At 35.1% G+C, this 19,262-nt stretch overlaps 1 protein-coding gene across 1 annotated transcript in view; it reads right to left on the bottom strand.

The window, feature by feature from the left end:
- The window catches only part of LOC149785850 (C-Maf-inducing protein-like), a 225,754-nt gene extending 208,464 nt beyond the window's left edge, over positions 1-17,290 (bottom strand). The window contains exon 1 of the mRNA XM_089979809.1: positions 16,706-17,290. Within this exon, the coding sequence (XP_089835935.1) occupies positions 16,706-17,086 (381 nt within the window). The 5' untranslated portion in view covers positions 17,087-17,290. The remainder of the gene's footprint in view (positions 1-16,705) is intronic.
- Between the last annotated feature and the right edge of the window lie 1,972 nt (positions 17,291-19,262).

Genomic DNA, 19,262 nt, shown 5'->3' with positions numbered 1-19,262 from the left:
ACAAAGCTTTAGACATTATTATTTTTCACATTAGCTTTACTTTTTCTCTTAATGCAGGCCTTGTTTAGTTTCAAATTTTCCATCCTGCCTTTTCCAGAATGTGCAATCAAAATCCATTTTTCCGGAACACAGGGATCATTAAACTGATTTTCCCAAACAAATAAGGAGGAATTGGGACAGTATGTATGTACACATATTGGATGTCAACTTCGCACCATTTTCATTTAGGATAAAGTGCACATCATTTTGGTGAAAAAAAATGTCATAATGATCATCCCATCTGAGGGAGTAGTGAATATTATATTTTACGATTCATCATGATGGCCATAATTGCTAAATGACTAACACAAATTTTATTTAGATCGACTAGGTATTATAAGAAGTCTATTTCCGAAATGTCCATGTTGATAAAGCCCCCAGTTCGAGAAGATGAGAGATAACTATTTTCAAGATATGACCATGCATTCAGGGGTAGAAATAACAAGATTTTCAATATGGCTGCTGTCACAACAATATTGGATGTCAGATTGGGATCATTTTAATTAAGACCAACTAGAATCACAAGAAGTATTTTAGTGGAAACCTCATGTCTATTTGACCATTTGACCATGATATGGTTTCATATCTGCATCATTTTTCTTTAAAACCAACTAGACATCATAAAAAGTCTTAGTGAAATCAGTTGTTGAAGAATGATGACTAGATTGTCAAGATAGCCAATTGGATGACTATATTGGGCATCAGATCGGACCATTTATATTTAGGACCAACTAGACATTATAAGAAGTCTTTGAGTGGAAACCCCATGTTCATAGGACCATTTATACTGGAGAAGTAGCAATAATATTTTCAAGATGGCCACTGTGACAACCATATTTGATGTCAGATTGGGATCATTTTCATCTACAACCATCTACACATCGTAAGTCTTTCAGTGCAAACCCCATTCTGGAATAACAGTGGCAAGATTTTATGGATGGCCACTCTGGTGGCCATATTGGACACCTGAGCTGCACCATTTTCACTAGACAATGGGACAAAGGTGTGTGCAAAATTGTAGGTCCACCATCTAAGTAGTTTAGGAGGAATAGCGATAACAAACGTGTGCTATTTGATGTATGGACAATGGATGCAAAACACACCATCCCCTGAGCTCTACAGGTCTATGCCCAATAGAAGTAAAAATATATGTGGTTCAGCTAACAGTGTGAACAAACACAGGGTAGGAAAGTCCGTACTAATTCTTTTCTTTTTATTCCTGTCTTTTTATCCAGTTCATGTTAGTTAATGTCACACTTTCCAATGTAAAATTACTTGGCTCAGTCACTACTGATTCTAATTATTGTTTCTACACATCTTTTTAATTTCACTGTATGTTTGGGTTTATTTTTATTTTTTATTATCTTCATTACACACTACTAATAATGGAACATTGTATTTTGCACATGACATTGTCCAAAATCAAGTTCATTTTCTACCTGACCTAAATCATTGATTTTGGTTTTGTAGTATACTTGTTTATCTTAATCTGCATCTAGAAATTTGGAAATTCCCCATAAATTGCTAGATGTTCCTGTTGTTTACTAAACATATTATAATTTTAGTAATCTACGTCTAATTATAACTAATACAAGACTGTTTTTGTAAACATTATGAACCTTCTAGAAAGAACTTTTCATTAGGTAATATTTTGTGGATTTTTTAATAGAAAATGCTAATTGTGAACTGAGGTCAGGTAGAAGACCATATAATCTTATTTTCTAGAGATTCATTATTCATGCTATAAGATCTCGAGGCAGAATCAGTTGTATTATTGTTGTGTTCAGTTGTTTATTGGGCTGTAATTTTATTTATTCAAATTATTTAATGCAAGTGATTCTTCTCTGGAAATACAAAGTGCTCTCCCAACAAAAAAAAACATTCTTGGAAACAGAGACTTGAATTTATACTGAAATTTCAAATAAGAATTTTTTCTTGGACTGTATTATTGTGATCCAACAAAAGACTGTTGGCAGATCACCACAACACAAGGCACCAATGGAATATCAACACTGCCAGCATTGGATTTAATCTGGATTTCCACTAAAGCTTCTTCAGAACTTTTAACCATTAGGATTTGTGTCTATTATTCTAGGATTATCTGAAACTGAATTTGTAATACCTTTAAGTCCTTTTATTTACATTTTCACTTTGTAGTATATGGAAATAAATTATTGTTGAATTTTACAAAGCTTGTTGCTTCTCACTCTTATCTAGCACTTATTTTAAGACCATAGAGGTGTAATTAATGTTGAAAATTTATAGGATTGGGTGCCATTAAAATTAGGTTGGTCAGGTTACCAGAATCATGTATTTTTTTTCCAATCAATAAAATACTGTGGATTTATGCTCAATGCTTGACTTAGTGAATAGTTTACCTGTATATTACAATAATATTATACACTATAACAGAAACCTGAAGAAAAGCTTTAATTGTGTAGCATAATACATTACGGAACGCTGTGAATTTTGTTGTTTTTCAGTTTACAGGTAAATTCACATGCCCAAGAACTAATCATATCCCCAGGTTGACGGGTTTAAGGAAAGAAGACATTTCATAATTTTCAGATCAGTCATCAGAAACCTGTGAAAACTGCTGTGCTGTGTCTGCTCCACTGCAGAGTGCTGCATGCAAAGTCATATTTGTCTCTTTAATTAACAATTTTACTGCATACAAAACAAAAACTACAAATCATACCACATGCCTTTCCAAAGAGTCTGTCTTGTCACGGATGCCACTGGTTGCAAACACCTGCTGTAGGTTATAACACCCAGTCCTATCCCTATTAAGGATGGGCCAGTCACGCTATGTATGGAAATAGTGAGATGCAAAACATAAACGATCTAAAAACTCTCAAAGGATCTGCACCAGCTGATACTTGGAAATGTTTGCTGCAGGAATTTTCTTTTTTCCTTGAGTTTGTGAGCAATAATGTGATTAATACGAGGTTTGGTTTTGTGGTCTTTAACACCATTTTCAGCACAAGACAGGATATACATCTTGGCCAGTATATCTGGTGAAGAAAGTACTTTGGAAAAACGAATGACCCACGGGAAGCTACATGGCAAGCTTTCTAATAAAACCATATTGGTTGATCCGAGGTTCAAATTAATGTGGGCAGATTTAATATGCAGTGGGCTGCAAAGATGAGCCCCTTTGATCAAGAAACCACCTGGGACCCTATTAGTGTGCTTTTACACTTCACATTTTGACCTAAACATCCGAAGTTGGAGCCTCTAGATACAAGATAATCAAAAAATGACTAGGCAGGAAAATCAGTCACATTATTTCCAAAAGGCTTTTAAATACATTATATATATCATGGAAATTATTAACAGATATTGCTAAAGGTTGCAATGGAACAAGATTTTCAACTAAGACAATTACAATTTCCATACAAAGAAATGGCAAAAACAAAAATAAAAGAATCAATTGCATTTTTCATGATTGCTGTGAAATTGTTTAATTGGAGGCTAGAATGGGAAGGGCCTGAATAAATTGTATAGTTTCAGACAGCTGCATACTAAAAACATGTGATTTATAACACTAGCAACATTTAGCTGATTAGTTTAGTCAACTAATCCACAGCCATGTAAATGCAACAATGTCAGTGAGGCTGATAATCCTGACTAAAAATTCTTCAACCTATGTTATTTACTTTTGAAAATATGTTCACTACCAGAATCTTTGATAAGTAACATTTTAATTTTAAAGAAACTCCACTCCAAGTTTGTAAGCCACTGGCGAATTTCTCAGACACTGTTGTAGATCCTATAAAAATCAACAAACCTGTCCAAGCTATACATACAGCTATGTTAACAGTGCTGATGTTTTCATCAAGTACATCTATCTACCAAACATAATTGTGATGCTCCTAAGGAGATTTTGCCTTAACTCTCATGTATATTAAACAAAGACATGTTTTACAAACTCATAGTAAGTGGTAAAAGAGATAAACCAAATGAAACCATTGCAAGCTCAGGCAGGAGTGGCATGCAAAATTGCCAAAATTCAAACATATATAGCAGACAGCTGTAGCCCTACCACACCAATCATGGAAAAGGTTGAGTTCCAATTTTGCTTAAATAGAATGGCATTGTATTTTTTTTTGTATACCCTGTAGATGTCTCAAACTTTTGGTAAACATTGCAGTCTTAAAATTGAGTGACCCTGACCCAAGGTTCAAAAGGTTGAGGAAGAATAGCAGAGCATGAATTGCCACAGCTTCATAATGATTCATCCAAAGCACAAAGAAACTCAGTGAAGGGGTTTGTTGTTGTTGTTGTTGTTGTTGTAGGGTTTAACACCATTTTTCAGCACAAGATAGGCTATACATGGCAGCCAGTATTAATGGTGGAGAAAAAACCCGGGAAAACTCCGGAAAGAACCACCGACCCACAAGAAGCTACTGACAAGCTTCCTCACTTACACACACTGGCCGAACCCGAGACGCAAAACCTCGCAGACAGAGGTGAGATGGCAGTAATCCATAATGGTGAGAGTTTTAGACCACTTGGGGCCCCCTTCAAGGGGTTTAAAAAATATAAACAAATGAAGAAAAAAAATTAACCAAAACTGTCCTAAAATTTTTCACTGACATTTATCCCAAGATCAAAGTTGCAACCAAGTGTATCACAATGAATTGTCTCGAATTCATAATGATTCATTCCAAGTATGAGCAAAATCCATCCTAGGGTGTAGCAAATGAAAAAATATGCTGCTAACATTTGTATCCTTTCAAATACAGAACTTTAAATTTAATGTGAAACTAACGAACAATACAACTTCAATACAAATCAAGCATAAATTTACATAACTGAAATTGGTTCATAATATTACAGTCTTATTCTGCTATGAAGGGATATCTAAAAAATAAAATATAACAAAAAATATGACTGATGAGGTTAGAAACCCTTTGCCTATGTTTTAAAATTCCCCAGAATACTTATTTTGAAATGAAATATTCCCAATTCTAGGATGGGACCTGAAAGTGTTTTTATTGAAAACATCCCTGATGTCTCCCAAAGATTTCTATCCAGTATTAAACAGAGGGTGGAGGGGCCTACAAATAGAGTTTCAACGGGGGACTCAAAAGGGACCTACAAATGGAATCCCAATAGGAGACACAAATTAATATTTTGATGGTAAACCTATCCACCTATATCATCATACGTGTCTAGGAATGACAAACATATCCAACATCAACAGATTTCAAAACTGAAGAGTCATTTAGTCATTTGACCCATGACCCCTTAATCTCAAGAGTCAAAACTAAAATATCAATAATCATATGCTCATAGTTGTGACTGTTCATTATTCATGGAGTAACCATATGTTTCAGAGTTCTCGTCTCATGCAGAATAATGAGAAATATGTACAGTATTTTGTAAGAAACAGAAAAGCAGGCAGTGAGACAAACATGGTGTTATGTATATTGAATGTGTATTATTTGTTGGCTTTTCTTAATGATTATATCTTATATATATTTGTATTTTGTACTTAACCTGGTCCAAAGTCAAGTTCAATGTGTACCTGATTAGGGCCATTAATTTTTTAACAAACATAATACATAGCTAATATTTCTCTGCAAGAATAGATTAAATATTAGGATCATTATCAATGGAAATAAACATGTTTATCTTAATCTGAGTCTTGGATATTGATTGTAGTTGTTATTGCTGGGTTTAACACCATTTTTCAGCACAAGATGGGCTATACATGGTGGCCAGTATAAATGGTGGAGGAAGAACCCGGGAAAACCCCGGAAAGAACCAACAACCCACGAGAAGCTACTAGCAAGCTTTCTCACATACCCACATTGACCAAACCTGCAACTCAAACCCAAGCAGACAGAGGTGAGATGGCAATGATCCGTAATGGTGAGTGCTTTAGACCACTTGGCCACTCAATGCCCCCTTGGATACTGGTATTCCCTAATGTAAATACCTGGCCTACCTTATATTACCCATGTTCTTTCTTATAATTTTACTAATAAAACATGTCTTGCTGACAACTTAGAATGTTCTAAAAATGAACCTTTGACCCTCATCCTGATTATATTGTGTGTGTATGTGTGTGTGTGATTTAGATTTTTAGCATAGCTTTAACAATTTTCCAGTCATATCACTATGATGTCTGCAGTGTGACAGTTTAAAGTCATGTCTAGCACTGGGGCATCATGCCACAGACATGTAGCATGATGTCCCACCCAGTTACATTATCCTGACACCAGATCGACCAGTCCTAACACTAACATCTTAATGCTAAGTGCCAAGCAAGGCAGCTGTTAGTACCATTTTTAGAAGTTTTCGGTATGACTCAACCAGGGATCAAACCCTCCACCTCCCCAATCCAGGGCAGATGCTCTAACCACTACGTCACCAGAGTGGTCTCTATTTTTGTGTCTTGGTTTTTTATATAACTTTTAATATAATGCTGTTTACTTTAAAATTTACTCATTCTTGCCATAACATCTGAAGCAGAACCATTTTTGTTATTGTTGTATTCAAAATTTGGATTTAGATGGAATTATTTATTCAAATTGTTATTCAAGGGAAATGCAAAGTGCTTATCTATAACATTCTTGGGTTGGAACATTATTCTGGAATTACAGTGAATTCAGACAAGAACATTTTTGGATTATATTGTTGTGATACATCAAAAGACTGTTGGCACATCATCACAGTTCAGGCCATTTGCACAATACCACACTGTAGACTACAGGCATATCAACACATTTACTACTGGAAATTAATTATTTGTTGAATTTTACAAAACTTGTTGGTTCTCACTCTTTTTTTGTTATTTAGTTTAAGACCATTGAGTCATAACTATGGCATCAACTGATTTTTGTACAACTGATTCTTTTTCTAATTATGTATTTATATTAAACAGAAAAAAGTATTATTATTATTTTACAGTTTATTATATTTCCAACTTCAACATATTCTATTGTAAACTCCTCAAATCATTATAGATTAAAATATATACCCATACAACTACGAAAGTTCTATGTGAAATAAATATATCATTTTTTTATCAAAACCAACTCCATGTGATCATCATGCAACAAACTAAAGCATCAAGTCAGAACAAGGCATTTGCTGATTTATCAAGGATGACCATCACAACTGCAGACTATTTATGCTCTCAAGTCATCTGTCATGAGAAAATACCAGTTAATTGCTTCTTGCTATTTTTACTCTTGATTCAGCAACAACCCTCTCTGCATCAAAGCTTTCGACTGATGGATCTTGTATAGTTTACAGATGCATCTAACTAAATAAAATTATCCCATCTCACCATTCAATCTCACGTATTTACAAAATATGAAATCACTTAGCATAATGTCTGCTAAACTCTTACTTAATCATACATTAATTAAAACATCCCAACTGTCAAACAATTAGCCAACTGGAGCAAATTAACTGCCAATAAAACAAAATTACTGTTTGTCCACTTACCTTTACAAGTGACTGCAGGCTGACATATTTTCCAGTTTTGTCTAACTGATTACAATTTGATGGGCAATAAAAAAAATGCTCTTTATCAAAAATTAATCTAATCAAACCATTTCTGATCCTCTCTTCCTTTATCACACGTAATCTTGACAGCAATGACTTCTTAGCTCTGTCCAGTCGATATTGATTTTACATAAGCTATATTCTTGACAAATATGGTGTAAACAATAGTCTAGCGATTGTCCAATTGGCAATACTAGTGGATAGAGTATATCTGTTAAGGACAATGTGTGCTCTGAAGGAAATCATGCAGGAGGCTACTCAAAGGTATACATGACTGATGCTCCAGCCCAAATCAACATGCACAATAAAAAAGCAGTTTAGAATTTCCAAGCATCTGCATTCATTTTTTTTAATGACATACATACAACTCCAATTTCAGCATACATGTACATGTATTTTAATGACCAACTCGTCTAACAATTTCAGCATGAATGCATTCTAATTTGTGGAAGTTGAACACATCCAGATAGACCCACTCCAAATTTTCACATATACATATACACATATTAGGCAAGCCATCTCGACTTATTAAAGGGGATAACATGCATGTACTTTACTGTATCCATTAAATGTGATCACATAACGACCTTTTTATCTACAAGTAAACTATTCATATATGCACTCCAGTGGGTAAATTACACATCACCTTCCTGGTTGCTAAGAGACAATCTGAAGATCAATTCACAGCACGAATCAACTATTATATATTATGAATCCCTTTCAATCGAGAATGTTACATGTAACAATTATGTTTTACACTTTACTGCAATGAAGTGGGGGCGGTGGGTTTGGTGTTTTACAGCACTGAAACAATTTGGTCACTGAATAACAAAGCAATTGGAGTCAAGTGTCTTAATGACACCATAATACCGTACACATAATTTTCTGCAAAAGGAGCATGACAATCTGGACAACAATTTTTTTTAGTCTCCTTTCTCATTTGATTTGATACACTTTTATCAGTGCTTTCTGACAAAGATGACTGCCAGATTTGAAAAAGGTGCAAGTATGATTTTACTTGTGTTTTCTACAATGTCAAATGATAAAAGACCTGGTTTAATTTTTTTTTTAAGTTGTACTATAATGAAATATTTAGAACTTTACAAATCCACTTGCCCAATACCCATGGCAAGATCATATTGGCCCAGACAAGTTCAGATTCAAAAACTATTTCCCCATGGGTAAATCTAAATAAGAGAGAGCGAGAGAGAGAGAGAATGGTTATGTACCGTTTGCAATGCTTATGTTTTGCAAGTATTATACTCTGCAGTTTCAAAGGACTTTAACAGCATCTTTACTGAGCTTTTCTATGTCCACCTCTTTGTCAATAACTCGCACAAAATGAAATTTTAAAAAAAAAACAGTCCTCACTATAAGCAAGGGTGCAAACTACTGTGGGATCTTTGAAAACATGAAGGGAGTGCTATCCGGACTAGACACCAAGAAGAGTGTCAAGGGAGTGCTATCCGGACTAGACACCAAGAAAAGTGTCAAGGGAGTGCTATCCAGACTAGACACCAAGAAGAGTGTCAAAGGGAGGTAGTGGCATTGATTAATGGCTGAATACTTGTTTTATAATTGTGTCGAGAGTACTTGTCAAAGAATGACTTTTCTAAAGAAAATGTTCCCTTTTTCAGTATAAATTAGCTTTATCTGCAAGATAACCACTCTATTAAAGATAATGGAAAAAACACAACCCCAGGAGGTGTCAACACATCACAAGTGTGCCCTTCATTGTGTATCCGCAAAACACTATTGTGTCACTGGATTTTGCACAACAAAAGTAATCAATTTTTGAAAATTGTTTTATTAGTGAAATATTGTTCCCATGATTTCATTGCAAGTAACTATGAAACTTCTATTCATCCATGAGCAAATCTCTGAGTGCCAATTCAGGAATTTAAGTTCACTACAAACTCTGAAACTTGCTTCTCCATAATGAACCGTATCTATCAAACAAAGCTTTGAAGTCATTTCATCTTTGATCACATTTGCGAATGACTAGGATAATCTAAGGCAGTTTAATTGTTACTTACACAATCATGACCACTAGCTCGTAAGTAGGCAGGATTTGCAAACCATTTAACATTTTTTTTATTCCACTCCATTTAGTTTGATTCAAAAGACATAATTAACGTGACAATACAAAGCAAAGTAAAAACTGTGAGCATTTTCTCTGTAGTGTGAAACATTTTGTGCAAAGTGGCTTTCACTAGAATTCAGTATAATTCTGTTACTTATACATTTGGACTTGACATCACCGAGCATTTGGATAGTGGTTGCTTATTATTGTATGTAAGCTTCCAGATGGGGAAAAAAATAACCATCACACAAAGAAAACCTTTACTAAGAAACTGAATCAGAATGCTTTAGCAGGGTAAAAGCTTAATGAAAATGGAAAGTGGCATAGTTCTATCTGTCAAGAGCCCAGGGTTGATAATGCATATTCTAGAGGACATGAAAGCTTGACAAAAACAACTAAAAAACAAATCAAAAATCATTCTCAACATGAAGAATATGTTACTTTTACACCAAGATTTTACATCTTGCTTAAAACTAATGCTAAATGCAAAGAAACATAAAAAAGATAACAGTTTAAAAAATGTAAACAAGTAATGGTCCTTCTAATTAACTCAATCCAGAAAACCTCACGAACCAGCTTATAAAGTGGGAGCAGGTATGGACCCCATTAATACCCCCACCCCTATCTTTATTTAGGTACATGCATCATTTTCTTCAGCAGACTGACCTGGTTGGTTATTACATGGTTCGGTCTATAACATGTTTGGGTCCTACGTGTTATAACACAGGCTTTCTGCTCCTGACATAGACACAGGTAGTTTTGTGAGATCCGAAATTTTCAGAGTTTGCTAGCTATTAAAATAAAATTGGTTTGTCAATGATTGTTTAAACGAATGTCACCGATTCAAATCTTAATCATATCACTTGTGACATTGTTTCAATACTTATGATTGGAAATAATACATTCATCTCCAACAAGTAACTCATGGATTTCTTAAAAAATGCGACCAATACATTGAAAATCTAGTAGCAACTACAAGCAGTAAGCTCATATCTACTGTTTATGTGACAACTAAAAGAGACCAAAACATACTTAATGTCTGCCAAATAATCAAGTGGATAAAAATTTGTGTTCTCCAATCATTCTCAAAAGTAGGCTTGTCAAGTTTTGATGCATGTTGCCAATTTCAAGGTGACTTGGAGATAATTCGAAAGTAAATGGATAATATAAGTATTCTCAGATCATTCCATTGCGAGTATAATTAAATCATTACAAAAGTAAAGTTTTCATGATTCCTGATGTAGCCAAAGTCTGCAAGTCTATCTACGCAACAAAGTGAAACTTCAAATAAACTTGTTTAAATAAGAAACTTTGATCCTACAAAACATATAACAAAAAAAAGCTTCCGTCATTGTGTGTTAACAAGCATCACTGAAAATGAATTAATGTTATATGGCCATTGCAGAAATGTATCCAAAATTGATCAAGGTAAAATGAAACAGCAAACCCATTTTCCATGAGGACTGAAAATTGTGGGAAATACTATATCAGATCCTATGATCTGAGCAAAGTTCACTGTGTTGCAAAGAGCTTGCATGAATATGACAGGAGAATACTCCAGTCCTAATTTATACAGGTACACCTTCCCAGCAGTCTGCATTAACTCCACTTGAAAATGCATTAGGCAAGCTTCAATAGAGTGAACTGCATGTTTCAATACTGTGTTGTCACATTTCATCTCTCAAGAGCAATTTCAATTTTATAAAATATGGAACAATACCAAAAAAATCTGATATCCCACTGCCCAGGATCCCTCTATTTTCAGATTGGGCACCTCCTGTATTCCAAGTGAGGTACCCATTGGGCTTGTCAAAAGGCAACCTACAATAGCACTTGTGTTGAATTTTCAAAATTGAAAGACTAGTAAATTGTTAATATTCATCCCCATGTATGCCCCTTACATTTATGAAGATCATCGATCACAAGATGTAAACTTTACATACAAATCGAAACATGTGACCTAACATACACGATTCTACCAGAGGTAGGACAAGATGCCATTTTGGGTATTTATGTGCATCACAGAAACCAGTCAGAATGAGTCTGTAAGGTGTTGGAACTATTCTAAGAGTCCTTGCAACTGGTACAATGATCTGTGGCTGAGTAATGTGATTACGGCTAGCACATGTAACCAACAAGCTTTTAAATGATTACCAAAGGTCTCGGAAATGTTGAATTATGCATATTCAGACAAGCTATTAACCCTTTACCTCATGAGTATATGGCTTTTTAGCCCTTCAATAAACATGTAGCAAAGTTACCCAGTGCAGTGTGCTATAAATAGAACACCTGTTACTTATTCGACTCAATACACATAGGCCAGCCTGTTAACTGTTAAGCAATGTAGTGTTTGTTACGTTTAACTGCAATTTTAACCATTTTACATTTTTGGTACACATCTATTATGTACGGAAAAATTTAAGAGTAAAGTCCGATCGTTATAGCTGTGTAATCATTTTTCACGGAAGAATTTTTTTATGTGCTTTAAAATCTTGAGAGAATTTGTTCACCGTCAAGTCAGTGAAGCCGTGTGACCAACCGTAGCTGCCATTTCTCATACTCAAAATTTACAAAGATTTTTGTCCGCGTCTACATCACTAATTCATATGAATTGGATAATTTATAAAAAATAATTGCTGCCTACATCAATATCAGAGCCTTTACTTAAGTTATTGAAGCTTTCATAGTTGTGATTCTAATCGTAGAAATTCGTGACCTCCATTTTGTAGAGTGGAGAATACGACCCAGTTACTTTAAATAGCAGATTTTGACCAGAGCATAAACAGTGACCATGTGATTTGACATAATGGTCATTCACAGAAATGAATGTAGTATCTAACAGGGGGGTTTTCACCCGCTATGAAAACCCGCTTAAAATGGCTGATGTTTACAGCAGATGTCAAGAGTCGCTTGATTGTGAATCAGGTAGAGGCGTCCAAAGGCGCTTGCATGAGGTAAAGGGTTAATTGATTACTTTACTGATGTACTCTGGAGAGTTTAGCCAAAATACTGGATGTTGTTTTGGGTACTACACATGTATGTAATAATGAGACCAAAAGAGGTCCATGGTGATTTTCGAGTCTTTGATAAAAAAAAGTCATGTCATTTGGTGGAAGTGAAATAAAGATAGATAAGAATTCTTTATTGCAAACTACATAGTCCATACATCTAAATTAAAATATAGAAATAAAATTAAAAAATTGCAACATTAAAGAGCATATATATCTTATGTACAAGTATACAAACACATCTATAACAAGGAAAAATAAATAATAAAAAAGAAAGACAGCATAAAAAGTGATTCAGGAGGAAACACTTTAGTAAGTATTTTAATTATTTTAAATGGTCTTGTTTAATATTGCATTGTTCAACTTGAAAATGTCTCGTGTTAAAGTTTAATGAATAACAAGTTGGCTGTTATGTTCACATAAGTTTAATGCAAAACTGGTTCAACATATTAACTCATTCAGCCCCAGCACTGTTATCAGTGTCTCTGCTGCTGTGCCCCAGAAGCACTAAGCTGTGTCTAGCTGCTTGTACCCCACAGTTTTTACCTGTTTGAAAAATTTTGAAAACATCGTGCACATGTATTCACTCTTACTTTAATTTCTCTTCTTATATCCAATTAAAATCCACAAAATTTTCACCATTTATTCCAAATGAATTTGTCATCACAGTGATTTTTTTCCCACATTTGTCCAAGTCTTTCACAACTTATTTATACACTATTTACAAAATTTTGTGCAATGTTTATCTGCAAGAACTCTTATCATCATCGCTGTCAGCATCCTCATCTTCTGACAATTCAATCTCAGAAACTTCTATGTCCGAATCTAAATCTCGCAAAATATCCAACTGCCAAACATATCTTTCATCAGCTTGCTCAATATTTTTTAGATCAAACCCGAGAGCTCATCATTTTTGCTCTCATCAAAAATCACTCTTACATCCGCCATCATTTACAATTTTTCATGAACAGAACACGTGTAGTGAAACTGCTCTCAAACAAAAACACCTGGCTTCAGAGCAATTCAAATTTCCACAAACGAAAGTAAAATCATTTCTGATTGGTTTAATAGCACAACATAACCACAGTTCTGTTGCAAGCGTTAGTCTGTTCCAAGTGGTGCAGTCCAGCTAGAAAGTTTCTAAGCATCACTCCTGCCTTGGGTTGATGCTTGATGTTTCACTACACATGTTCTGCCAGCAATTTTAAATACGTGTGTGTGTGCTTTTGGATTTGTAACATAGCTTTAACAATTTTGCAGTCAATCGCTACGATGTCTGCAATGTGGAAGTTTATAGTGATGTCATGCCACATGTACCACCCAGTCACATTATGCGGACACCAGGCCGACCAGTCCTAACAGTAACCTCTTAATGCTGAGTGCCAAGTGAGGCAGCTATTAGTACCATTAAAAAGGTTAGTAATGATGGATACACAGGTGTTCTGTTCTGACAGGGATTAATACAAAAAAATATGAGTGTTCTTTGGCATTTAATGCAATGGGTAGAAAGAGGAAATATTTTACTTACCATCCACATACTAAGGTCACCCAAAATAAATTTATAATATTCATACTAGCGAGCACCCAATAGTCAGAACTGATTGGAGGGTAAAAGCTTCAGTATGAAATATGGCATGGCCCAGTTGGTCTCCGCTACCAGTAATGTCAGAAGATAATTTTTTAAAAAAAAAAAAAAAACAGAGATCTACTTGTTGGTCGAAGTCGACCTCGGTACATGCTATACAGCACCTTTATTTACGCGACAGCAGAAACACAAATTTCAGGGGAGGTGTCTAATACTGTAGGACTAGAAATGGAGTTCAAGGACCTTATGAATCACCTGCCATATTATAAACCTTTACTAAACTGGTGAAGTTCATTCCAATATGTAAACAACAAAATTAAATCTTAACTTGAATCTGAACTACAGTTGATCAAACATTAAGAGTCACACAATAAACATCGAACTTCGAAGCAAGGAAATCAAGAAAAGCACCATGCCTAAGCCGAAGTAGCTATGATGTTGTAGCCTCAACTTGATTTGAGGCTATGAACTGATCCCATATCATGTAATGGAGCAAAAAATTCATCAGTAAAGACAGAAAAACAAATAGTGTAGAAATCTACTACGTAAGTATAATCCTGCTGTGAAAGAAGTTTGGTTTATTTTGAATTTATTAAGCCCTTACATGATAAAATAAATTGGCATGGTTACACTAACCTCACCGTGTCTGCCATGACAGATAACACGAGACTCTCGCTGTGACCCATTTCTATATAAGGCTTACCAGACCATATCTGGCTATTCTACGCTATGTTATTATCAATCAAATGGCGAATAATGGCTTCTTTGTGGAACATCAAAGTCACTGGTAAATCGCATTTACCTTTAATGCGCAGAATTTCCAACTCAAACCACACCATATTTTTACTACGATCTGTTTATGTTTCCAAAAATGGAATCAATGTCCTTATATGGCACACAAACAAATGAGGCTGAGGAAGTAATTATTTGAACTAATATGGTGGATGATCAAAACGAAAATATCAGATAAGAAAGGTAAACATGATTTTACAACTAGTTCTAAAATGTTTTGCGATAATTCCATTTTTAAATAAGAGGACTATTCTATTTCAATATATTCAAGGAACATGGTCAAAATTGTTGATATTAGGCTAAAAAAGCACCGGGTGTGAATCACACCCAGCTTGCTCCATTGACACATATAGTCCAGAAGTAGGAGTAAGGGTACTAATATTAGTACTAAAGCCAAAGGTGCTCAATGTGAGCTCGAGGTTGAGAAGAAAGAAAAAGATCATACAAAAATACTTTACATTACCCCCATGACTAGTCCAACAGGTAAGACCCTGGCGCTGATATTTATGTTTTGGGCGTCAGGGTCTTACTGCCTAACTAACAGTGCTGTGTAGTGTGTTTTGATGTCAACTAACATCGTAACGAAAGACAAATTTTCAGGAATATTTCACACAACTGGCAACTAAAAAGCGGCACTTTTCTACAAAGTAAAGTCAAAATGTTTTAGTCAGACTTTACTTACTTTGATGCCTTTTCTTCAATAAATTCAAATTCTCACAAAAGAAATGGACCTGTTTTAACGTTTTGTTGGCTTACATTTCAGTTGACTGGAAAGCGATGAAAGCCAGGAATGCTGAAATCGGGTTAAGTTGAAATATTATTCTTTAACGAAATGAATAAAAATATATTATGCCTATTGGAACTGTAAAGCAACGTTTCATTTAGTTCAAGAAACATATCTGCCACATGAACCTACTTAAACATACTTCGGCATACCTTGACTACCGTCACATTGCAACAAATTCAAATGTATGTCAACGGAACATGAAAATACGTCCATTTGCTAGTGTCATATTTTCATTCTGCCAGGATAAAGACAGCACAGTAAATATATTAATTACACATAAATTAGTGAAAGTGTCCATATATGTTGCCAAATGTGTGTGATATTCCTGAAACTTTGACTACTCATTCCAATGTCAACGACATCAGAACACGCTATACAAGGCTGTTATTTGGATAGTAAATCAAAGCACTTAAACAAAACCAACATGTGCTGTCTTACATTGTAGATCTACCCCATGCCCCGTTCTGACAGAACGGGTCATGGGGGTAATCTAAGATATTTTTGACACTCTGTATGATTTTTTTTCCTTCCTACTGTTATATGGCATGATAGAGTGGATCCTATGTCAGAACTGGGCATGGGGGTAATCTAAGGTATTTTTTTCACTCTGTATGATTTGTGGCCTAAGCAATATGATTTGTCGGAGATCGCAAATTGAATGCACTCCAAATTACTTTCAAGAAAATCTTGCGGCTAGAAAATAATTAATCAACAGATTAAAAACATACTCATAAATGTGAAATACTAAACGAAAAGATTAACAATATCCCGAAAAGACGCGGGGGGAAAACCATATCATGAACTGGGTCAATGGAGTTGACATTAAGCTACGTTATTAAAATTAAGTCATGCATAGTGAGGAAAACAAATCCAGTTCTCGTACTTACCGTGGCAGATCTTATTTCGTTTTTCTCCAAAATGACTCTGTGACTTTCCCATCTTCGAAGATATTTTGAATTCATAATCTTACTAACAATAGTCCGTGTATGGTTAAGGCGACATACTTGAGTTTCTCCCTCATGAATCAGTTTAAACCTCGGGCCCATGAAAGTGGACCTCTTCGTCTTGGGAGGTGGAGTAGAGGGAGACTGCAATGGGTCCATAATGTTATTCATCGGCCCTAATCCATCTTGTGCGCCAGATAAACTATTGTCACTATCTGAAAGATCATTCTGAAATAAATCATCGCTTAAGTTATCAGTTGATGAACAACCATTGTTACCATCACCTAACTCCATTATTGTCGCCATGTTTTGTGTATCTGACATCGAATTGAGGCTGCCACAATTTTCGACAAAAGGGAAAATATTCCCACCGAAATGTCTGATTAAGCACGCCAGCCTTAATTTTACTCAACAAGCCATTAAATACTAAACCCCGGTGGATAAAGGGTAAACACAAATCTCATAAATGGCTTTAGAAAATTCCATTTCAAACCACATCGATAAAAGCTATCCTCGTTCTTGTTGTTAGTCACGTGACCACTGATATAATGACGTCGGACTTTTCAAGCAAAACAATTGGAATGTGTATTGCAGGACTTTTTTTTTCTTCTTCTTCTCAAAACACGTATGGAGAAATAATAATGTTAGCAGTAAATTATAATTTGCATTCTCTTCTTTTTGGTATGGTCTTGCCATGCCAAGAAAATTCAAATGATGATACTTACAATTCTGTCAGTGCGAAAATATGTAGGATCCCAATGTACTATCGTTCTTATACAAGTCAATTAATTATTTATTAGTAAATTTATTTAGCGTACATTCTATATTTTACCAAGAATAATTGGACTCCTCAGTTACAACTAAATTTGCACATAATTTCAACTTTATTTACAAACATATACATTTATTTGTATAACTCGATAGTTGTTTTTAATTAGTTTTGTAAAGTAACATTGATTTGCATTTTAATGTTTGTAAATAATGACATTTATTTACATAAATTAACATTTAGTCCTCCTCCTCCTCCACCTCATCATCATCATCATCACAATCGTCATCCAAAGCAAATAAGTGCAATATTTTTCTTAAACTTGATGATAACAAAAAAAGAAGATATCTACTGTAAATGCCGAACATGTTTTGAAAACCAGATTCTATTTGAACGTCACACACACACACACACTAATTAACTTTGTCATGGTGAACATATTATTATCTTACTACTCGCGTCATAAATCATCTGAAGAAAATGCCATAAATCTTATTGTCATAACTAGCTGTATTTACACCACCCCCACCCCGCCACCCCACCCCTCAATATAAACAGAAATAACTTCATATACTTCCAAGTATCAGAACTGAAGAAATATGAAAATGCCGTCAAGATGTTTTATTTTCAAAGTCGTCAAAATTGTCGATTTTGTACAAAAATTGGATTTTGCGGAAGAGTGGTGGTCACGATTACAGACCTAGATTTATTTTCAGGATGTCGCTCTGAGACCGCTAAATTGTTAAGATATAGAAAAAGCTTAGACTTATACGGTCATTGCATCTGGTTCTTACGAGGTTAGACAACACAAGAAACGATTGTGATACAGTGATTACATCTATTTCTAACAGGATTAGCAAACGCTAGAAATTGCCGTGATACGATAATTAAATCTCGTTCTTACAGAGATATCACGGTCCTACTCTTACAAGTCAAGAGCTGTAGTAAGAGGGTCAAATCGCACTTATTTTTTATCTCGGGGTGGGGGCCTTTTTCTTTATTTTTTTATTTTTTTGTTTTTGGGTGGTGGTGGTGGTGTTTTTGTAAATTCATATGTAAGAAAGAGATATGTCGGTTATAAAGTGACAACCAACCGTATCGTATCCATTCTTCGCCCCCACCCCACCCCCCACCCCGCAGATTCATAAAGGGATCAATACACTGTTTGAATTTTAACGACATAACTAACAATGCGCTATGTAGAATGGTACATACACGCGTTCAGCCATGTCCATCCCTTCTTTTTCGGTGGATTCATATTGTGGAAATAGTTCATACTCAGCATTAGTGAATTTTCTCCTTTTCACACGCTAGTTACTTCGATACGTGAGTAGTAATGTGCGGCAACTAGGGGACAATGGGACTTACCATAGAAAACGGTAGACAAAAATGTATGGGGACAATGGAAATTTAAGATGGGAAGGCCACTAGGGAGACAATGTAAATTTAACATGGGTGACATCATGGTACTTGGCACTAGGGAAAATGGCAACAGTGTTACAAGTGGCTGACCTCAGCTGGGTGGGAACTACCGGTAAGTAACAGTGTTCGAGTTGACCTCCATACGCACGAGTCTTGACAGATATGAAAAATGATATGTGAAATATTTATGGGTAAGCAAAAAATGTATTTATGGAGACAGTGGCTAATTTAACATGGAAGCGACTCTTTGGGGACAGAAATGTTTATGGGGACGAAAGTGTTTATGGAGCAGTATGGTTTATATGGTCA

This window comes from Sinohyriopsis cumingii, chromosome 13, assembly GCF_028554795.1.
Source record: "Sinohyriopsis cumingii isolate HCF-2022 chromosome 13, ASM2855479v2, whole genome shotgun sequence".
In the NCBI taxonomy this organism is placed as follows: domain Eukaryota; kingdom Metazoa; phylum Mollusca; class Bivalvia; order Unionida; family Unionidae; genus Sinohyriopsis; species Sinohyriopsis cumingii.
Note: the sequence above shows the minus strand (reverse complement) of the source record. Positions and strands in the feature narration are given on the sequence as shown.